General features: G+C 44.6%; 1 protein-coding gene across 1 annotated transcript in view; it reads right to left on the bottom strand.

The window, feature by feature from the left end:
- The window catches only part of DNAH5 (dynein axonemal heavy chain 5), a 159,857-nt gene that overhangs the window by 4,515 nt on the left and 131,434 nt on the right, over nucleotides 1-23,908 (bottom strand). The window contains exons 68-78 of the mRNA XM_083449239.1: nucleotides 21,166-21,356; nucleotides 19,875-19,996; nucleotides 18,957-19,106; nucleotides 18,364-18,609; nucleotides 16,485-16,704; nucleotides 15,654-15,859; nucleotides 14,208-14,411; nucleotides 10,299-10,514; nucleotides 8,799-9,011; nucleotides 5,776-5,928; nucleotides 3,414-3,645 (exon numbers count right to left, since the gene is read on the bottom strand). Of these exons, the coding sequence (XP_083305365.1) occupies nucleotides 3,414-3,645; nucleotides 5,776-5,928; nucleotides 8,799-9,011; nucleotides 10,299-10,514; nucleotides 14,208-14,411; nucleotides 15,654-15,859; nucleotides 16,485-16,704; nucleotides 18,364-18,609; nucleotides 18,957-19,106; nucleotides 19,875-19,996; nucleotides 21,166-21,356 (2,153 nt within the window). The remainder of the gene's footprint in view (nucleotides 1-3,413; nucleotides 3,646-5,775; nucleotides 5,929-8,798; nucleotides 9,012-10,298; nucleotides 10,515-14,207; nucleotides 14,412-15,653; nucleotides 15,860-16,484; nucleotides 16,705-18,363; nucleotides 18,610-18,956; nucleotides 19,107-19,874; nucleotides 19,997-21,165; nucleotides 21,357-23,908) is intronic.

Here is a 23,908-nt window from a genome sequence, read left to right as displayed (position 1 = left end):
TTGCAAGAGTGAAAAGTTGATTTTAAGCAGATTGACATTCCTTCTTCTTTAAAAATAATAATAATAATAATAATAATAATAATAATAATAATAATAATAATAAGTATTATTTAAATTAAACTATGAAAGAATGCACGGGACACGGGTGGTGCTGGGGGTAAAAGCCTCAGCGCCTAGGGCTTGCCGATCGAAAGGTCGGCGGGGTGCGCTCCTGCTGTTCGGTCCCAGCGCCTGCCAACCTAGCAGTTCGAAAGCACCTCCGGGTGCAAGTAGATAAATAGGGACCGCTTACTGGCGGGAAGGTAAACGGCGTTTCCGTGTGCTGCGCTGGCTCGCCAGATGCAGCTTTGTCACGCTGGCCATGTGACCCGGAAGTGTCTCTGGACAGCGCTGGCCCTTGGCCTCTTAAGTGAGATGGGCGCACAACCCTAGAGTCTGTCAAGACTGGCCTGTATGGGCAGGGGTACCTTTACCTTTACCTTTATGAAAGAATGCATAATGGTTCCCATCTCTTTTCTGATATTTTGGATTTTCTTTTAGCACATTAACAGGTTTTTTTACTCTTCACTTCCTATCCCTGGGTGCCATTATGGCTTATAAAGCGGTCTGGTCTCCCAAAAGTCAATGCATAAATCCATGCTTATTAGCTACTTCCTGTTTATTGGCCAATACACTTCAAGCGGTTGCCAGGAAAGCCACCCAGCATCTGGCAGAGGGGGAAAGGAGCATCAGCCTTCTTGGACCAAGCATCACTTGGCCCCTTTCCTTCCAGCCCAGAGTGTCTTGGCAACCAAGCCCACCCCTGAAGTTGGCAAAAGGAGAAGGGAGCATGAGGCACTTCTGTTGGCCTACTGAGACCAAGGGTCTTTTTGTTCTTCTGCTCACACCAAGCAAACTTCTTCTGCCATCTGTGCTTGGTCTTAATCCTGAAAATGGACATGCAGGATTCAGGGAAAATATACTTACAAATAAATACACCAGGGCAGGTGGGCAGAACATAGATCAGGATCTGCAGGCAGATCTCTGGGAGACTGACAAGACTTTCTGATTCTCAGTTGTTTAGAAATGGCAGCAACAAAGAAGGTGGCTGTATCCCCTGAAACAAGGGTGCTGAAGCAAAGAAAACTTGGGGAAGTCCTGGAGTAGAATATTTTTTTAGAAAGGCTGGTAAGGTCAAAAACACCCTGTTCTTTTATTCTAACTATTTGCCTTTAGCACCTGGCTCTGGTTGAAAGATCTAGGGTTTCCAGGAAAAACAAAGTAGGGCACACTAACATATAGTCCAGTCTTATTCCCAGTTGTAAATGCTTAAAGGTAAAGGTAAAGGGACCCCTGACCATTAGGTCCAGTCGTGACCGACTCTGGGGTTGCGGCCCTCATCTTGCTTTACTGGCTGAGGGAGCCGGCGTACAGCTTCCGGGTCATGTGGCCAGCATGACTAAGCCGCTTCTGGCGAACCAGAGCAGCGCACGGAAATGCCGTTTACCTTCCCGACGGAGCGGTACCTATTTATCTACTTGCACTTTGACGTGCTTTCGAACTGCTAGGTGGCAGGAGCAGGGACCAAACAATGGGAGCTCACCTCGTTGCGTGGATTCGAACCACTGACCTTCTGATCGGCAAGTCCTAGGTACTGTGGTTTAACCCACAGTGCCACCCGTGTCCCTTGTAAATGCTTAGGTCCATAGACTTCAGAAGGGCTAAGCAGGGTTGCATCCACAACCAGTGCACAATAGTATATTCCACAACAACAGAGTGTCATGGGCCATGAGTCAGTTTCACCTGCTGAACGACATCCTGAAGGGGTAAGAGGGCAGAGTGGCTCCACCTTCAGCTGATCAGCCTTCGAGTACACAGAGAAGGTGCTGATGAGAACCAGCTGGCTTCAGCCTTCATAAGCAGAGCTTCCAGCATCAGTCAGATGATGGAAACACTTGTAGTTCCCGGTCCTAACTTGCTGCTTCCTGCTCATCTTGATCCTTGGCAATCAGATTCCCTGATCCCTGGACCATCTGACCACGTGGATTGCTGTTCACCTGACCCTAGGACTGGGCCTGACTTTGTATGCTGACTCTGCCAACTCAGAGACCCTTCTGGTGGGCTGTGCTCCCATTCCACTGAGCTCTGCACACTGTTGCTCGGCAACGAGACTACAACACTATTGTTCTCTAATCCACACAATTTGCATAGATAGATCCATAGACAGATAGATACACAGATAGGATAGTGGCATGCAAGACTACCGTTTCAATGAGTATGACTCGTTTCCTCCTCTACAGCAGACTCTCCTTTTGAATTCATGGCCAAGGTACTGAAACAATGGTTTAAGAACGACCTTTTCCCCTGCTGTACAAACCAAGATGACCAGTTACCCTGCATTTTGTTCCTAACATGTGGTGAAGTCATCCTTACCTCTTGGCAGGATGAAACAAATAACCAAGTGACCTTAGCGTATGAGTGAAATAGAAGACCCAGCGGGAGGCCTGGCTATATGCACGGGTTCTGTGCTCATTAATGGAGAGGGGTTCCTTTTCTGCATTACTAATTATAAACACAGAACCAGATGGTGGCAATTATGATAATTAATCCATCTGGAACTAAAGATGTGGGTTTTGCAGAATCTTTTGCAAAAAAAATGAAGGCCAACGACTCCAGTTGCTTGTGCTTGCAAGTGCCCCTGAAGAAGATATTTCAAATGTAATTATGAGCTCAATAGATACATTTATGTGCACCTAGAGGTGCTACACACACACTCACACACACACACACACACACACACACACACACACTTTTCCCTGTTTCCAGGGGGGACTTACCATTTTTATTTTTAGTGCATGTGCTTTCTAATTGTAGCGGACCTATGTTCACGGGAAGGAAGGCGATTTTGAAGGAATAACTAGCTCTGAACGCAGAACAAATTAGGGGTGCTCACAGAACCCTGAAGAGGGTTCTTCTACTTGATCCTAGTAAGCCCTTCTGACTGCAGTTCTGATCTTGGCTCATTGTATACAGATCCAGGTCAGGTCTTGAACGTGAGCAAGATGTTGCATTATTAATCCATTCTCTTACCCTTCTTAGCAGTGTCCTAGTTCCTTTGTGAGCGAGGCCATAAAGCATCAGTAGCACTACTGATGCCAGGGATACACTGGTGCAAAGAGTTGACACGCCATTTGGCAATACTATATGTAGTAAGGGTTACTTCTTAGTAAGTCAGGACCTCAGATAAGGCTTTTCAGCTGCCTGCATTCAGGAGAGGAAGCATCTAAACTTGTCCTTGGAGGAAGACATCATAACTCACTATCATTTGATTGACAGCTGCCATGAAATCTGTCAGCCATGAGATAATGGGCAGACACTGCTACAAATTTAAAGGTTTCCATATTCTGATGTACCAGTATCGATTTAATACTTACTGTTGTTTTCTGCATATATCCTTATCACGGGCATCAGTTCGAAGAGGACCTTGGGCTTTGATTCTATTAGTTTCATGTTCCTTTTGTCCCATCCAGCTCCTTCTAGATAGAGGCCATAGACATAGACGCCCTCAGAGGGAGGAGCTGTGATGTCATCCTTCATCCACTTGGTGACCTCATTGCACAGAACTACGCTGTCAAGTGCCCATCCCTTGTTCGCTCGGGTAATTTCCTGTAAAAAGCAACACAGCAGCAGCTGAAAGATGGGACCATGGATTTCAATAGGCAAAGGCATTACAGTGGTACCTCGGGTTACATACGCTTCAGGTTACATACGCTTCAGGTTACACACTCCGCCAACCCAGAAATAGTGCTTCAGGTTAAGAACTTTGCTTCAGGATAAGAACAGAAATCGTGCTCCGGTGGCGCAGTGGCAGCAGGAGGCCCCATTAGCTAAAGTGGTGCTTCAGGTTAAGAACAGTTTCAGGTTAAGAATGGACCTCCAAAACGAATTAAGTACTTAACCCGAGGTACCACTGTACTTAACTTCAGACCAATCAATAGGGCCAAGTGCAGTCCCATTTACCGTAGCTCACACATTCCTCTTTTTTCCCTCTGAGACTTAGTCAAGGTGTTTGTCTCCTAATAAATCATTTTCCCCACATTGCACATCAACATTCCTTACAGACACTCAAACATTTCATTAAATTTCTATCTGCCTTACAAGCTGAGGGAAACTAGACAGGCTCAGAGGGACACTGACACCTGATTATCAATTTCATTGCCCTGCAAACCCAGCAGCAAGGCATGTCAAGTCTGATCCAGGAAAGGCAGTTAACAGAACCCAGAAGTAAAAAGCAAGCTAATTTGAGTATTTCCTGGAGGGACCAAGAGTTAATCCAGTTTCACAAAGTAGACTTTTAATTACTTAATCATCACGTAAACAGAAGCCCCCATGTCCATGTGGAAATCACAGGCTGAAGCAACCTCAAAAGAACGAGAAGGGAATACCTGTGGTTCTTTAGATGGTGTTGGGCTGCTTCTCCCATCAGCCATGCCAGCACGGTGCCTGGCTAGGGATGATGGAAGCTGTAGTCCAGCAATCTACAAAGTGTTATGTATAGATTATATAAATAAATTTTGATTATATGCAAGATAGCAGAGTAGCTTACAGCTGGGAAGCTAAATAACTCTTCTAGTTGATAGCTTCTTTGGAAAGACTATAATAATGTCCAGGCTCTTTGTATTCAAAATGACTTTACTTTCATAAGCATCTAACTGAAAAAATATATTTGCAATCTCGTGCTTATTCCAGCATGGGTATATTCTCGCTTGAATTGTAGATTGAAGTCTTCTTACTTAAGACTTATAAACAAAACTGTGTTAAGACTTACACCAGAGTTTTACCTCACTCGCGTCTTACAGCTTCTTATGAAAGATTGTTTACTTTCACCTCAGCAACACTCTCTTTGTTCCTTACAGAAAGACCCTGCACAGGTTTTTCCCTATTAACATTTAGGGATCTTCCTCTGTCTGTTTCACTGTCTTGTTTCACAACACTGCCCTCAGCAGTATCCTGAGATGCCTCTCTCAGAAGCCCTTCTCCTTCTCTCACAAACACACAGACAGAAGCAGAATGCAGTTAAAAATGACAGTTACTGGAATAACAGTCACAACAGAATGGAATGCTTCTCTCCTTGCCAACTGCATTGCTGTGGGCAGCTTCAGCCTACTTTTATGCCCAGGGAGTGGACCTGAGGGAAGACTGAGTTCCTCAGGTCTGCTCCCCCAAACCCCACCCCCCAGGCTGCCATGGATAGGGCAATTTGAATTGTGGAGGGGTGGCAACAGCTGCTGGGAAAATGGCAAGGCTCCACGGGGAAAGGTGGGGATGCGGCGGACCACAACCGCCGCTCACCGTGGAGAGAGGTAAGCAGCCATTATATTAGGATAAATTGTTTGAAAAAATGTGTACATTAGTCAAAACTGCATACAAATATTTGTTTGTGAGAAATTTTTATGTTAAAATGCTGAAGAATTTTCATACCGATCTTTTTTTAAAAAAAACCAAATCGCAGTTTGCTGCAAACTGTGCAGAACTGATTTAAAGAATGGACACATGAGAAACAGAAAACTGATATTGACAGATCCATCCATAATGTGGGGTATAACCACACTTCCCAGAATTCCTTGGGGGATACCATATGCTTTCAGGAGGCAAAAGCAATTCTTTCCATAGGAACAGATATTATTTCTGTTACTATCCATTTCAGATGGTAAGAAAAACATGAACATGAAAAATGCACACACACACACACACACACACACACACACAAAAGATATTTTAAAGGCTTTCTATAACCTGTCTCATTGCAGTTAAAAATCCTTGTGGGTTGAAAAACCCTGTCATCCAAAAGCAGTTTGGTCGCCCTTCAAAAATCCAACAGTGAAACTGCCGATTTCGTTCAAGAAGTTCAGTAAACCAAAATCCAAGAGTGCTGGAAGCCCAAGATGCCTAGAAAGAGAGACAAAGCAATGTTTTGATGATGTAAAGGCCACAGCCATGTCCCAAAAGATGATCATAGAATTTAGATTCCAAGGCCTACTTCTCACCAAACCTCTAACAAACAAGGGGATAAGGGACCTGTGACCCTCCAAATATTGTCTGATTACAGCTTGCATCAGTCCTACCTCATACAACTTATGTTAGGGGACAATTGGGAGTTGTAGTCTCTCAATAAGTGGAGGCCCACAGGTCCCCCATTCCGTTTGCAACACAACTTTGCAGACCAAATCATCAAGAGCAGAAAGTTGTGTCAGGGTGGTACCACTTCAAATTTGAAATGTCTTTAACATCAGCAGTCACATCTAGACCAAAGGAGCATTTCAGACCTGTTCTTGAGTTTGTTTAAAATCTAAAACAGCTTATCTTGTATTCCTTTCTTTGAATTTGTGCTATGTACCGTATTTTTCGCTCCATAGGACGCACTTTTTCCCTCCTAAAAAGCAAGGGGAAATGTGCATCCTATGGAGCAAATGCAGGGGGGAGGCAGGTGGGGAAAGCCCCCAAGAGCCGCACAGTGGCGTAGCGTGGGGGGTGCAGGGGGGGCCGGCAGCACCTAGCGCAACATCTGGGGGGGCGGCGCGCTCGCACTCGCAGCTCTCTGCCCCTACCTGGCTCACTCACTCTCTCTCACTGCAGTGCTGGCTGTGCGAATCCGATCCGAGCCGCCGGGTCGCCGCCCACTGTGGAGGGGAGGGTGCCAGGCGTGTGGTGCGGTGCGGAGAGAGAGCGAGGGACTATCTGGGGGAGGGACAGTGCAGTGGGGGGGGGCGCAAATTACTTGCCTTGCTCCAGGTTAGGGGGCGCAAATTACTTGCCTTTCCCCGGGTGCTGACAACCCACGCTACGCCACTGGAGCCGCACACAAGCTCCGTGCAGCTCTTGCAGGCTTTTCCTCAGGAGGGAGAAGGGACTGACTGGCCGCATCAGTCCTTTCTCCCACCTTGTAAAAAAGCCAGTAGAAGCCGCGCAGCCCCTTTAAAGAGCGTGCGGCTTCTGTGGGCTTCTGCGGAAAAGCCTGGAATGCATACAGGCTCTGCTCAGCGCTCCCTTTAAATAATATTTTTTTTCTTGAATTCCCCCTCTAGAAACTAGGTGCGCCTTATCATCAGGTGCACCTTATGGAGTGAAAAATACGGTAGGTTTTTAAAAACCTTTTTGGAAAGGCAATACTAGAGTTTTCACAGCCGAGTCCTCAACTGCTTGGCTTTCTTTAAATAGGGCTGTGTCTAAAACTTGCCATTTAGGTTTTCAAACCTTTTTTGTAATCTCAGGGGAGCGTTTCAACCCTGTTCTTGAGTTTGTTTAAAATCATTTAAGGTTTATGTTTCCTCTATTTCCTTCTGAGGAAACTGAATAGTTCAGTGAAACAAGGTTTGTAGCCGGCATCCCATTAAGGCTTTGTTCAATTCTAGGTTTTTCTAATTTTTTCCTTAAACTGTTTTATTTTTGTTACTTAGTTTAATTGCGTAAGATAATATTTCTAGTCGATTACTTCTCGTTTCAGGGATTTTCATGGTATTTCATTTGTTTTGTGCAACTACATAGAAAACAAGCTGTCAGGAAGGACAGCTAGGTTTGGATCTTTCTCCCTGTATGGAGGAACATTAAGTCATGTGAGATCTCACCTGTAGTCTAAAGCGGTACAGTCCAGAAAAAGATTTACCACCTCTTTGAGAATTAGGCCCAAGTGGATTTATAAGATTGTGCTGTCCATGTGTTAAGTGCATTTTAAAAAATTGTTGTAGACCAGGGATTGGGAACATGTAACTCTTCAGATGTTGTTGAACACCATTAGCTCCAGTCAACTTGGCCAATTGGAAATATAGTCTAGCAACTTCAGGTTTTACCTTCCTGCTGTAGACTCTACAGACACTGAATTGATCTGACAGGAACAATGTGGGGGAGGGGGAAATCACATTTTACCATCCCTCCCATGTGATCTAGGATTCAAACGTTACCAGAGTGGCATAAGATCAGGGACAGATTTAGGTTTGATGAGGCACACAGCTACTGAAGGTAATGGGGCCCTTTATATGTCCCGCTGTCCTTTGTCAACAACAAATTGTCACTGTTTTTTGCGTTGAATGTATTCTATATGGTAATTTATGGACCTAATAGGTATCTAAAGCCATTTGCACATAACAAAATATGTATTTTATCAAAGTAATTGTTGAACTGAAATACAATGAACATCATAGGAGCCTACACAACACAAAACACTGTTGCTATATGTAGGTTTTATTTTATTTGTTTTTTTTTATCTTATATTTTGGAAATGTACATCCAGGTGTTTTTTTCCTTTAATTTTTTTTTTGGGGGGGGGCCCAAGAGAGTGGGGCCCTAAGCTATAGCTTGTTTAACTTATACATAAATCCGGCACTGCATAAGGTACAACCATGCTGTCCAGTGTGGTGTAGTGGTTAAGAGCAGTGGACTCGTAATCTGGGGAACTGGGTTCGCTTCCCCGCTCCTCCACATGCAGCTGCTGGGTGACCTTGGGCCAGTCACACTTCATTGAAGTCTCTCAGCCCCACTCACCTCACAGAGCATTTGTTGTGGGGGAGGAAGGGAAAGGAGAATGTTAGCCGCTTTGAGACTCCTTTGGGTAGTGATAAAGCGGGATATCAAATCCAAACTCCTCTTCCTCTTCAGGTAGGGCAAAATGAGTCATAAAGTCAGTCATAAAGAGTCCATTTCAGAAGTGTGTGCATGTTTAGATGCTCTGGAGCACATGATGACTAAATACAGCATATTTAGTGCCGAAGACTGATGATCTAACACAAAAAACTTTTCCCAGTGAAGGAAATAGTACCACCAACCTTCCTCCAGCGTTCAGGAATCCTTGCATCGTACATACAATCCAAAGCATCTCTGAGGTTCTCGCTCATGATGATGGTCCCATCAATGGCAAGTTTGAGGTCTGTCAGAGTGTTCCGCACCAGAGCAATAATCCTCTGCATTCTATCGATCTCCTGTCGCAGGAAGATGTTCATAGGCTGGAATGGGCCCATTTGCTGCAGCCTTTCCTTTACCTGAGATGAGAACACAGGATACAGCAAGCTGCCAGGAGTTGTAAACAGCTTCTGTACTAACTTAGATAAGTTTTAATTGAGTAGAAGGGGAGGCAGGGAGAGGCAAGCAGGATAGTACTGGGTGCATGAACCACATTTTCATCCCCTCTTTGAACCTGACACATTTTGCAGCCACAACTCATTCCTCAGCAGCTGGATTTATTTTATTTTATTTTTGAAAAACATATCTATACTTTTCAAGTTTATACATTTCACTGGTTTTATAATCATTTTGACATTTCAAAGCTTGACTTCCTTCCCTCTCTTTCTGCGGGTCCTTCAATTTATTTTTAATATCTTCTGCATATCCAAATTAACTTAAATTGCTCATTTATTCATCTTCTTTAAATATACTCTTATGAAGCTGCAGGTTCTTACAATAATCCTGCCAATGTTCTTATCTGTTTACAATTTTTCTGTAAATATTCAATACTGTATACCATTTCCATTCACGTGTGTGTGTGTGTGTGTGTGTGTGTGTGTGTGTGTGTGTTATCATGATTTCTTATTCTTCCAGTAAGCCATTTCTGCATATTCCATAAGTTTTCTATACATGAATAAGTTTCTATACAGTTTAGGTAGTTCTGTCACTATAACTCCCCAAAGAAAAGCTTATGAATGTTGTTTTTTTACAAAGGTTATTTTTAACATCCTTTTCATTTCATTATATATCATTTCCCAGTAAGCTTTAACCTTACTACAAGACCACCACATATGATAAAAAGAACCTTCTTTCCCTTTACATTTCCAACACGTATTTGATTTTGATTTATACATTTTTGCCAATTTACTCGGTGTTAGATACCATCGATATACAGTGGTGCCTCGCAAGACGAAATTAATTCGTTCTGCGAGTTTTTTCATCTTGTGAATTTTTCGTCTTGCGAAGCACGGTTTCCCATAGGAAATGCATTGACGGTTTCCCATAGGAAATGCATTGACGGTTTCCCATAGGAATGCATTGATGGTTTTAAGAAAAAGGCGCAAGACATTTTCGTCTTGCGAAGCAAGCCCATAGGGAAATTCGTCTTGCGAAGCAACTCAAAAAACAAAAAACTCTTTCGTCTTGCAAGTTTTTCATCTTGCGAGGCATTCGTCTTGCGAGGTACCACTGTATAATTTTCTCTTAGACCATATCAGCAGCTGGATTTTTTAATGTAAAATAACCCAAACCCAGAATAGAAAGGCTTTCTTTCAACTGGGCACGTCTGCAGAGAAAGCAAAACCCAGCTGATTTTAGACACCTACCTCAAATGGAATGTAGTCGGGAGGAAGTTTCTCCACCATATCATCAGCCAGTCGAGCAACCACAGCCTCTCTGGTCTCACCTCCTCCACTGGAGCTGTCTTTGGGTTGGATGCTGAGGATGGTGTCCAACACATCTTTTGCAAGTTTGCTCTGGTAAGTAATGTCAGCATTGGGGTGCAACCCAAAGACCTCTGGTGTATCATAAGCGGGCAAACCCTAGGTGGTTAAATGTAAAGGTAAAGTCCAGAAGATTAAGAAATGCAGTCTTTACGAAAATATGTGGCCAGTGTGTGTGTGTGTGTGTAGAATAGGTTTTCAATATGAACCAGATTTTCCACCCTTTGCTTTCAAATAGAAGAGGAATGTCATCTTTGTAGAAAAAACAAGGTCGTCATACTCGCTCTAGCCATCTGAGATCCCGCTTCATTTTCCGGAGCTCCTCGGTAAACCAAGGGGCCTGGTTTCAACGGGGTTGCAGAGGCCACTTAGGCGCAATCTCATCGATGGCCGCCAAGAGCTGGTTATTCCAGTCCTCAACAAGGTCATCTAATGAGTCGCCAGGAGGAGCAGGGTTCCCTCTATCAGGATCCATCAGTATTCGCGGGCGAGCTCACCACCCGAGCAGGGGAGGAGCGGGAAGTCAATCTTGGCTTTCAGAGCGTAGTGATCAGACCATGGCACTTCCACAGGGGGGAGCATGATCACATCTATGCCAGCACCAAAGATCAAATCCAGCGTGTGGCCTGCTTGATGGAGAGCCCCAGTGTTGCCATGGAAGTCACTAGGTCCAGAGCCTGTGAGGAGGGGGCGGCATTGGCATGGACGTTGAAGTCTCCCAAAACCAAAAGGTTTGGAAACTCCAAGGCCCAGCCTGCTGCCACCTCCAGCAGGTCTGACAGGGTGGCTGCCGGTGCGCTAGGTGGTCGGTACACTAGCCAGACAGCCAAGTTCTCCTTGGTGCCCCACACGAGACCAACACATTCAATGCCGGAGATCGCCGGTGGTGGCAGAGCCCTGAAAAAGCAATCCCGGATTAACAATGCTACACCTCCCCCCGGACCCACAGTTCGCGATTGATGGAGGACAGAGAAACCTGGAGGTGTTATCTCATGTAGGGAGATTACTTCGCCTTCCCATATCCAGGTCTCTGTCACGCAAGCCAGGTCAATCCCCTGCGAGACAAAAAAGGCACGCATGGTGGCGGTTTTGTTGCATATGGACCTGGCATTGCACAAGACAATGATGGACGTGGGTAATCCCTGCTCACCCTACCCTTGTCCCTTGGGACGGGGCATAGATTGGAAGGGGTTCGAGCATCACTGCATCTCAAAACCCTTCGCCAATAGTGATATTTAGCCCCACCGCCATTCTTCCCTAGCCCTTCAATAGTGGGAATCCCAGACCCCATACTAGCCTCCCCCATAGAGAGGTAAGGTCTCCTCAATAACAAGTCATCCCTGGGCCAGGACTCTTGGGTCAGAATGGTATGGGGAAGAGGTGAATGTTTGATAGGGTAATTATCCCTAGAAGATAAAACCCAACCAACCGCACCCTGAGCAAAGAAGATGTTCAGTTCCTCTGCCAATGAGGCATCAGTCTTAACCATGTTCCTTGTATTGCCCTTGTAGTTGGTTAGGTGCTGCAGTCGTTGCCACACTTGTTTCATGATGTCACCAGCGAAATAATTTTCCACCTTAAGCTTATACTGTTGTTTTGCTGCCTTAATGCCATTTTTTGATATTTATTCTCACCTCTCTGTATATGTCTATATTCTCTGTCTTAAAGGCAGAATCCTGGATTTTCAGGAGTCCTCTTACTTCAGCAGTCATCCATGGTTTACAGTTCCCATAGAGTCTAATGCATCTCTGCGATGTTACATTATCGATGCACACTTTAATATAGGAGAGTATAGCATCTGTGTATCTATGCAGATCTTGATGTTCAAACACGCTCCAATCAGTGCTCTCAAAACAATCCTGGAGCTGACTAAGAGCACCCTCTGGCCAAATTCTAACTGTTTTTATACTGAAGACTGGTCGGATGAGCCTAAGTGGCGGAAGGGGATTGCCCTGTATGCCTGTTTCAAATTGGAGTACGCGAGATCTAGAATATTCTGTCCTCTAGTCAGAAATTTCACAAACTGTTCAAACTTAGGAAAAACCGTCTTTAGGCAGGCTTGATCGAAGTCCCCTGCCACAACCAGGGCGCCCTTTGGGTGGATTTGCTGCTGCTCAGAGATGACGTCATATAGCTTAGCATCGGATGGAATATAAACAGCTATAATAATTATGACAGTTACTTCTCTAGGCAAATAAAATGGCCGACATGTAACTGCCATCAATTCTAGATCTGGGGAGCAATACTTGTAAGCTACTTTGCTGTTAACGCACCAACCATTGTGTATGTAAATACAGACTCCTCCGCCCCTAGCTTTACCAGAATCACTGTTTCTATCAGAGCGATAAATTATTCGATTTATCAGCTCAACTGCCGCATCCGGTACTGCTGAATGTAGCCAAGTTTCTGTAATAATTACCGCACAGCTTTCACAAAGAAGCTTGTTTGCTGCCATCAACAACTGTTGTTCGTCAATTTTGTGGACGAGAGATCAGGTGTTGGTCAGGAAGACGCTTGGCAGTGCTGCTCTCGTGGGTCTTTTTTGAAGCCGGGTTAACAGACCAGCTCTGCAACCACGTTTTTGCTTTCGCTCTTTTCTCTTTCGCTTCTTTTGCCACTTCCCCCTCCCTCGACAATCCATAGAGATCCTGGAGGTCTTACTATGCAGTTTGCTATACAGTGGATCTTTGAAACTCTCTAGTTATCTCTATTTTTTTTTGTGAGCCCGATGTTTACCAGTTTTGTGCGTGAGTAGGTGAGGTATTGGGAGCTCAGAGCCACAGATTATGAACGCGCTGCCATCTTGGAATGGAAATAGTACTTAATAGTACTTAACATCTGTATAACACTTTCAAACATTCAAAAGGCCCTACTTGCACTATTTATTTGTAATCTTTATAGCAATCCTACAAAGTATGTCAGTTTATCCCCTCCTCACCCCTACTACAGAAGGGGTTGAGGCTGAGAGAGTAGCTTGCCTAAGACCACATAGTAAAGAACCCCTGGATGGTTAAGTCCAGTCATCTTCTGTTACCAGATTTTTAAAAAATGAATCCGGGGACACTTTTCAACTTCAATGGATTTTGTATGGGGACTGATTTGTAAATCCAGGGACTGTCCCCGGGAAACGGGGACGTCTGGTAACCTTAGTCAAAGAAAATTATGGGGTTGCGGCGCTCATCTTGCTTTCAGGCTGAGGGAGCTGTCGTTTGTCCACAGACAGCTTTCCGGGTCATGTGGCCAGCATGACTAAACCGCTTATGGTACAACAGGACATCATGACGGAAACCAGAGCGCACAGAATTGCCATTTACCTCCCCGCCGCAGTGGTACCTATTTATCTACTTGCACTGGCGTGCTTTCGAACTGCTAGGTTGGCAGAAGCTAGGACAGAGCTCACCCCATCACGGGGATTCGAACCACCGACCTTCTGGTCGGCAAGCCCAAGAGGCTCAGTGGTTTAGACCACAGCGCCACCCGCATCCCACATAGTGAATCATGACACAGGCAAGATTCAAATTGGTGACTTCCTGATCAGCAGTACAAATTTGTATCTGCCCACTAATAACAAATTCCACCCATCTCTACATCTAGGCATAGAGTCCTTTATATTTGAGACACCCTTGTGTATGTCCTCAGCTTTCCCACCTATGGGAAACAGAATTTTCCTACGGGAAACTAAATTAAAAAGCAAGTGAAGCAGTAGAATGGCCTCACAAAGGAGAGAAAGCAAATTCCGACAGAGCCTCTCTTCGGTTTTCCTTTTGAGAAATCGCTGCTAACTATACAAACCTGTATATACTGAAGATACTGGTCCAGCACAGCACACTTGGGTATGCTGTAACCTTTGTAGAAGGAGAAGTCCTGGCCAAACATGTTTTCACTGAACCAGACTTTAGCAAACGTGTTGAGCAGCCTTTTGTCGTAGTCATCCGTAACTCGGCCACCATACTGAATCTCCCCTATCATGTAGCGAACAGTATTCCAAGACACACCCTGAAAGAAAAACAAAAAAGGGTGCGACATGATTTCATGCACAAGTACACTAAAAATGTGTGTGTGTATCTATATATTGATGGATATAAATACATTGGTGCCTCGCAAGACGAAATTAATTCGTTCTGCGAGTTTTTTCGTTCTGCGAGTTTTTTCGTCTTGCGAAGCACCGCTGTGTATTGACGGTTTCCCATAGGAATGCATTGGCGGTTTTTTAAAAAAGGCACAAGACGTTTCGTCTTGCTAAGCAAGCCCATAGGGAAATCCGTCTTGCGAAGCAACTCAGAAAACGAAAAACTCTTTCGTCTTGCGAGTTTTTCGTCTTCCGAGGCATTTGTCTTGCGAGATACCACTGTATGCTGATTTTGAAAATTCCGATACTTCTGAGAGTCAAACTCAAACCATTGCAGTCAGATCACTTCCTCAATCCATCTCCCAACTCCTCAACACCTGCTTCTTCACCCTACATAATCTGATCTCCGTCATTTTGCGGGAGATGAAACTCTAGTATTACATCTGCTCAACAACCAAAGCTATCCCCCCCCCCTCCCACTCTTATTTCAAAGCAATTTTTGTCTCTGTATCAGGAAGGCGTCCGGCCAATTTGGTTGCCAATAAATATTGCTGCAGATATTTCTGGGACCATAGCCTTTCTGATGAGTGGCTCTTCTCCAAGTTTGTTAATTGTCTTACTTTAAATGTTGTGAGGTTCTTGAGCCCTTTTAAAATGTGTTTTTTTGGGGTGGGGCAGTTATTGGGTTGTTGTTTTTATTTTGATTATGTATTTTGTGCTTTTATATTTTGATTTTACTCTGTGAACCGCCCCAAGACCTCCCCGTATAGAGCGGTATATAAATTCAATAAATAATAAGAAGAAGAAGTCTCCACTCTGCACATCAAAGTTAATGGGCCTTTAATCTAAATTTTAAAGGTGATGGTAAATGCACCAAATTCAAAAGGTGCTAGATTTTGACCACGAGGAAAGAACTGGGTGCACATTCTCTCCCAATTCTTCCTTTGCAACCACATGCACCCGGTGTCGTATGACACGAGGCAGATATAAATGTGGCTGTGATTGGCCCTCAAAGGTGTGACAGACCTAGTTAGGCCCATGTGCCATAGGTCACCACTGATCAACTTATACACGGACGTACAAGAAAGAATCCATTTGCTGAAACAACAAATTGATTGTCCACACAATTTCAAATACCGCCTAAGTCGCTAAACTGCGGAGGCAAGTACCTTTTTGATGTCCATGTCATCCAAATGGTTCTGAACAAACTGTACTGTGGCATTGAAATCAGCTTGGTTGAACTCGTAAGGAATGTTCCATCCCAGAGGTCCAAATTTCCTCCTTTCCTGGACCGTGGAGTGTAGGAAGGCTACAGCATACAGCATTGGTTTCCACTGAACCATGTTGCTGATATCCAACAGATCCTGACTCACACCTGTTACAAAGACACTTCCAGATAATATCCATAACACCAGAGGAGTGGCCATGTTAGTCTCATGCAGCAACATACCATGAAGAGTCATGTGCCACCTTCAAGATGAACACATTTATTATGGAATAATGAACTCAAACCCAAATGCATGGATCTTAACTGGCACGCACATAAAGGAGAAAGTTGTACTGTGGGACTTGAATGGCAATTTGATGCAAAAATGGCATGTGGTAAGCTTACAAAAATGTTAAATAGTTACACCTTTCATAGTAGCAGATGGGTGATCATTTGCTCAGCATTACTGAGATAAATTAGGAGCTTTAGTTTTTATAGTGCATTATAAGAGGACTATATTATAGCAAGGTACTCACATTTTGTTTCCTACAGCTACATTTGTTAGTCCTATTCCATTTCTTCAAATACTTCCATATGACAAACACTTGTACAAAAATAATATACACCACTGTGTCTTCTAAGGACCCAGACTAAATATTTAAATATATGCACAGGGTATAATTCCTTGTAGGAACTGATCACTCATGATGCCCCTATTAAAAGCTACTGGGGGGTGGAATGCCAGAGATACTTGGGCATAACTAAAGGGAAGAGGGGAAAGCAAGTCCCTCACCTCCATAGGTTCTCTTCAGGCCAGCTTTGAGTCCTTGGGGAGGCTCATTGGTGAATTTTATAGACATCTGTAGAAGGGTGATGGGGAAATGCTTGTGGACCTCCGTAGTCATCCACAGGCGGAAGGCCTCGTGAACATTTTCTGTTTCAACAATCGTGTCCATCAACTCATCCATAAAGTCAAGACCCAGGTGACAATTCTGCAAAAGCGCCCATCCACCCTAAGAAAGGGAAATCATTGAAGAAACTTGATTTGATATTCATTTCGGGTTAAGAATTTAATTCGTTCCAGAGGTCCGTTCTTAACCTGAAACTGTTCTTAACCTGAAGCAACACTTTAGCTAATGGGGCCTTGCGCTGCCACCACACCGCTGCTGTGTGATCTCTGTTCTCATCCTGAAGCAAAGCTCTTAACCCAAGGTACTATTTCTGGATTAGCGGAGTCTGTAACCTGAAGCGTCTGTAACCTGAAGCGACTGTAACTTGAGGTACCACTGTACTACAGTTCATATGCATGCAATGCTGTCCTAATTCTTTTCAATGCCAATGTGCATCCTTTTCTTGCTCTCCATCCTCATACAGATGTAGACCAAGCCCAACCAAGCTCAGCCTCAAACCTCTTTCTCCCCAATCAGGGTGGAGGTTCAAACTCTTACCATGTAGATTCTGTTCTTGAAAAAATATACTGTTCAATTAGAGGCAATTAGCTTTATTTGGGGGACGGGGAATTAATTCAAACAAAAGGCTTGTAGATGAACAACCAGCTGACTTTTCAACCTAACATAGGCAGCACACAAATGTATGTCTCTACAAACAACAGTACAAATAGCAACAGAGTTTATAGTCTTGGTCAGGCTTCCTCAAACTCGGCCCTCCAGCTGTTTTGGGACTACAGCTCCCATTATCCCTAGCTAACAGGACCAGTGGTCAGGGATGATGGGAATTGTAGTCCCAAAACAGCCAGAGGGCCGAGTTTGCCTATGCCTGGTCTTGGTTTTTCCTGTTGAAATTCCTCTCTCCTACCAAAGCTGGCAATTCCATTGTCACTGGTGAGGGTAACTCATGTGAATATATCTAGTCTTAGAAAAGAACAATTGGTCTTACCTGAAGAGCAGCTTTGATCGGTTGCTGATGACCTGAATGGATTGGGTATGATCCTGTCACGTGATGAGATTATGCCCAGCCCATTCAAGGCATCAGCAACCTACTCAATCTAGACATTATAGCAAGTGCATGAGTACCAATCTGGCCATTCAACATCTAATTTAAAAACTCCATTGAAGAAGAGTCCGCTACTCTCTGAGGGAGCCTGTTCCACTGTCAAACAGCTTACCTTCAGAAAGTTCTTCTTGATATCTGGTTGGGAAAAGGTTCCCACCCCTGCATTACTGTGAGCACGTGAATGAAAGCAGCAAGCCCACACTATTTCCCATTCTCCCACTTGTAATGTGCATTTGTCAATTCCTTGTCCCACTTCGTAAGCGGCCATGAGAGTAGGGAAACTCACCACATCGTAACATCATGCCTCCCATTGTAGGCTACCATTCTAACTAGGAAGTAAGCCCCTCAAACACAATGGGACTTAATTCTGAGGAATCTCACACAGCATCATGTCTCAAGTTTACTAGACATTACCAGGAGAAGGTGGTGTGAAGCTGTTTCTGTTGGTGGCGCAAGGTCTCTGTAACCATAGCTCTGGCCTTTGTGTGTTCCCGATTACAAATAATCCTATTTTGACCTTCTAGGATGAAATGTAGGAACCAATTCTGCATGGATCAGCTGCCAAATATGCCTCGTCTAACCCATGTTGATGACCAATAAAATCCTGGGGAAATTCAAAGATTGATCTGCCCTAAAAGAAAGTAGAGAATTTGTCTCACGTGTGCCATAGTTTGCTGCAGAAGTTTGCGGGCATGAACCTCTTGCCCCTGGCCCATGGACACATAGCGTGTCTCAATCTTCAGCCTTTTCCCCAGAGCAATGATGAAATCAGTGGGATCGGAGCCCATGGAAAGGAAGCAGATGAGAGGAGTGCGAGGATCGGATTCTTCCCAAGTCTTCTCCAAATCTAAGATGACCCCTTCTGCATATTTCTCCCCCATGGTATCCATAATGTACTTCCTAGCCTAGTGGAAAAGAAAAGGAGAGGTGCACCAGTTTTCCCACACCGATTTTCATACCAAGTTTTCAGTTCTTACGGGACATCAACCTGTGGATACAACTATATATCTCAAGAAACACAGGTTCCCATCTTCATGTCTCCCTGGTAACACAGGGTATTGGTGGGCGGGCATTTTTGGAGCATCAGCAGGTAAGAGAGGTGCTGTTGGGAATGGGAAAGATTCCTACTGTGTTGGACTGCAAGAGCTTTGACATGTAAGGATCTCTCCGCTTATAATGCTCACTTTAGAACTGCATTGAGCCCCCACCTGCCGGCATTCTATTCCCATCCTAGTCAAAGCTTTTGGCCTACCTGAGCTATTGTTCTATCAGGACACCAAGACCTTATGAGGAGGAGGCGTCTGAAACAGTCCAGAGCTTGGTCATAACCACTGGGAACAAGTTCTTCTTCTGGTTTCTCCTTATCAAACCAGATTTTCCACTGTTTTTCTGTCCGTGAGATCTATTAAGCACAAATACGGGAATATGTTTATTAAATATCATAGATAGCAATATATTTTTTTTTAGTTTCAGATATCTTAATGGTGGACTAGGGATGTCCCTTTCTAGGAAATGTCCATGCTAATGGCAGCATCTCAGCTTGACCACTGTAATGCGCTTTGTGCATTACCACTCTTGAAGACACCTCAGAAACTTCACTTGGTCCCAAGTGTGACTGTATGGCTTTTGTCTTACGCAAGCCTCATGAGCATATTGCATCAATGCTTCAAGAGCTTCATTGGGTACCAGTTAGTTTTTGAGCTAAATTTAAGGAGCTGTATAACCTTGGACTTTACAGCCAGGGCCTCGGATATCTGAAGGAATGTCTTCTTCCAAATATTCATCCCTGGGCTTGGGATCTGTAAATGTTTTTATGGTTGCCACCATCGTGGAAGATAAGACTAGTTTCTATTTGCAGGAGGACCTTTTCAGTAGTGGTCCCACAATTTTGGAATTCCCTTCTTTTGAAAATGGTCCACCAGAAACAGAAAATCTGCTTCCAAAACATCTGTTCAGCATGGAGATTGAGGCCTTCCAACATGATTGTCTTAACACCTGCCAGTCAGATGGAAAATACATTTTGAGGCAGACTTGGACTTCACTTTTCTTGGTTCACATCAGCAGTTCCTCTGAAGCGTAAAAGGCATGTGACATTGAAATATCTACAGAATCCTTCAAGAGAACGAAACGTGTCACACTGCTTAATCCTTGCCTCCTGTCAATCACCTACTTGGTCAAGAACGTCTGAAAATTGTCTCAGTTTACTGAGCTCCACCAAGTTCAGCCAAGTCATATCCAGGATCCACTTAGCCGGTTTAGGTGGACAAGCTTTCAGATCTAAAGAAGCACCACCTGAAAAAAGACATTACAGCAAAAACCAGTTGAAAAGAGCTGCTAAATATATAAAGTCAGATATTTAAAATTCTATTCATGGTGGATGCGCTGTGACTGCACTGCCGACTTCCCATGGCACAATTGCCTCACCTGTACCTCATAATAATAATAATAATAATAATAATAATAATAATAATAATAATAAATTTTATTTATATCCCGCCCTCCCCAGCTGAAGCCGGGCTCAGGGCGGCTAACAACAATCAAATAATCAAACAATCAAATAATCCAACATTCTAAAAACATTTCATTATAAAAATTAATTAAAATCAAATTAATGGCAACCGTTAAGCAAAATTCTGTGCAGGTTGCCAGAGGAGGGAGTCAGGCTGGGCCCTGACCAAAGGCCTGGTGGAACAACTCTGTCCTGCAGGCCTTGCAGAAAGATGTCAGGTCCCGCAGGGCCCTAGTCTCTTGTGACAGAGCGTTCCACCAGATTGGAGCCGCAGCCGAGAAAGCCCTGGCTCTAGTTGAGGCCAGCCTAACCTCTCTGAGGCCTGGGACCTTCAGGATGTTTTTATTTGCAGACCGTAGGTTCCTCTGTGGGGCATACCAGGAGAGGCGGTCCCGTAGGTACGAGGGTCCTAGGCCATATAGGGTTTTAAAGGTTAAAACCAGCACCTTAAACCTGATCCTGTACTCCACCGGGAGCCAGTGCAGCTGGTATAGTACCGGATGAATGTGATCTCGCAGCAAAGACCCCATAAGGAGTCTCGCCGCGGCATTCTGCACCCGCTGGAGTTTCTGGGTCAGTCTCAAGGGCAGCCCCACGTAGAGCGAGTTACAATAATCCAGTCTGGAGGTGACCGTCGCGTGGATCACAGTGGCTAGGTCAGGGCGAGAGAGATAAGGGGCCAACTTGTGTTGGACTTTGTGTAGAGGCCTACACCGGCATACTGGCATTCTCCATATCCCCTACTGCAGAGATGGCGGCCCTGTAGTCCTCCAGATGTTGCCAGACTACAACTCCCATGACATCCATTCCTAGCACAGGCTGAGGCTGGTGGGAGTTGTAGTCTAACGAAATCTGGAGAGCAACAGGTTGCCTGCCACGTTGCATGCAGAATTGGAACATTTGCAGCGGATTGGAACACAGTAAGTTGCACATTTTATGCAGTAGCTCTGACCTTTAATCAGGGTCAAGAACTCCTCGTGCTTCACTTTGCCCCGCTGTAAGTCAATCTTCAAGGTGAGGAGCAATGTGAACAGGAACTTGTGCTCCTCGTAAAGCCCTCGTGCAGCGTACTTATATACTTCATAGGTCATGTGCTCAATGATATTTGCTATTCTCTTGCTCGTAATGGGGCTCTTGACAGACCTGTTCAAAAGAAAGTGGGGAAAGGAGAGAATGAAAGCGTAATGTAGTGCCATTGGTGAGGTTTTAGAAAGCTTTTTCTTCTGAAAAGAAAGCATTTTCAAAGCTGCACTTCATAAGCCCCAACTTGTGCAGAAACAGGCAGTCACAGTGGCCAAATTGACATATAACCTGCTCAGTCACCATGATCCAACAGAACTCTTACTACACTAGGCCTAGTAAGGGAGCTAAGCTTACTACTTACTATGACCATGTGGGTGGCTCTGTGGTCTAAACCACTGAGTCTCTTGGGCTTGCCGATCAGAAGGTCAGCGGTTCAAATCCCTGTGACGGGGTGAGCTCCCGTTGCTCTGTCCCAGCTCCTGCCAACCTAGCAGTTCAAAAGCACACCAGTGCAAGTAGATAAATAGCTACTGCTGAGGTGGGAAGATAAACAGCATTTCCGTGCGCTCTGGTTTCTGTCATGGTGTCCCATTGTGCCAGAAGTGGTTTAGTCATGCTGGCCATATGACCTGGAAAGCTGTCTGTGGACAAACACCGGCTCCCTCGGCCTGAAAGCGAGATGAGCGCCGCAACCTCATAGTCGCCTTTGACTGGACTTAACCATCCAGGGGTCCTTTACCTTTTACCTTTGGACCTAGTAAGGGAGCTAAGCTACTTTATCAACAGATGGAAGGGCATAGTATTTTGGCTGCAAATACTGAACTCAGGCAGAACAGATAAGGATAAAGATACTAATCTTTATCCTTATCTGTTCCACCTGATTTTTATTTTATTTTTAAGAAAACCTGGCACAGGTGAGAAGCTTATGAAGACAGAGTTCTATCTAACCAAGTCACCCCACTGCGAAACCGACTGCTATTGACCCACTGGTTCCTTCCAACGCAGCTGGAAACACATGCCTCAAAGGTAAACTCAAGAGCCAGTAACAGGACCATCACACACATTACTGTGTGTCTGCCTGCTGATCATATGGACAAATAAGCTAAGGGCAAGCAGTTATTTTGCCCTTTATAGACAAATCGCTTCTGGTTAACCAGGGTCCCCTAATCTCTGTGGACGACATATTATTCAGTTGCCTCTGAAGTGATTTCCGCATCTTAAACAACGGAAGCTCAAGCCCTTGAACGCAGCTTTAAGCTTCTGATGTCAGTACACAGCTTAAGAGGATTTTTGTTTTCTGAGTAGGATTTCTGTTTCCTTTCATTACATTGCTCACTATCTCTCCCAAGCTCACAATGGTTTGGAGACAAACACTGGGAGAAGACTCCAGCCCTTGAGAGGGATAGCGCGGGGAAGCTTAGCAGATGCAATCAGGAATTTACTTAAACTGAGAAATTGTGTGGAAATCAATACAAAAAGGATTGCACCATAATGACAGCATTCGGTTACTTTGCCCATTCAATGGCAAACGCGAACACAGGGGAAACAGTCATCAAGCGAAAACAAAGACTCTAGATCTTCAGACAGTTAAGACAAATGATAGTGCCGTTATGGATCACGGTTTGTGCACTGTTTTCCCTATCCTGCTGTCATTTCTGGTCAAATGGATTTGCTAAGTTTTTTGTGCAATGTCCACAACATGCCAAACCTGTTTGACAAATGAAAACAGTGGGGCAAAGTGAATGAAGGAACACTCCAAACGATGCTGGCTTCCTTGCATCATGTCCAACTCCTTGAAAACAGTCTGGCCATCTGATTATATACTGTTATGAGAATTCTAAGGTCTCAGATACAGAATAAATATTCATAAATGCACACATATCTAAATATATGAACCACGAGTCTGAAATAGTATGGGAGAGCAATCCTGGAGCCATTCTGACTCTCCCAATGACCTCAAATATTCCTCTGCAGTAAGGGAGGCAAATGGGGGAAAGCCTTCCCACTGTCTTTTTGCTTGCAAATCCTGCCTTTAGGGTGCATTTGTGCATGAATAGGGTGAGCCTGTGACCTGGACTCGGGAACTAAAGTATTAAACATCACAAAAGAATGGCCAGGCTGCCCAGGTAATGCAGTCAGCAACCATTATTAGGTATCCTGGCAGCCAGGATTTCTGCTGTAGACCGCCTCCTTCTGTGATGTATGTATGATGTTTTTGGGGGGCTACTGGGACGCGGGTGGCACTGTGGGTTAAACCACAGAGCCTAGGACTTGCTGATCAGAAGGATGGCGGTTCGAATCCCCGTTGCTTGGTCCCTGCTCCTGCCAAGCTAGCAGTTCAAAAGCACATCAAAGTGCAAGTAGATAAGGTAAGGCGGGAAGGTAAACGGCGTTTCCATGCACTGCTCTGGTTCGCCAGAAGCGGCTTAGTCATGCTGGCCACATGACCCGGAAGCTGTACGCCGGCTCCCTCGGCCAGTAAAGCGAGATGAGCGTCACAACCCCAGAGTCAGTCACGACTGGACCTAATTGTTAGGGTTCCCTTTACATTTACCTTGGGCTACAGGGTGGGCCATTTCAAAAGTCTATATAAGGGCTTGCACACAATTTTTCAGGGTTCGTCTCCCACTGTGTGTGGTGAGTGGGGACCCTGTTGCAACAGTTCCTTTAAT

This window comes from Podarcis tiliguerta, assembly GCF_965153285.1.
Source record: "Podarcis tiliguerta genome assembly, chromosome: 7".
Classification (NCBI taxonomy): Eukaryota; Metazoa; Chordata; class Lepidosauria; order Squamata; family Lacertidae; genus Podarcis; species Podarcis tiliguerta.
The sequence above is the reverse complement of the archived record's forward strand: the minus strand, read 5'-3'. Positions and strand labels throughout refer to the sequence as shown.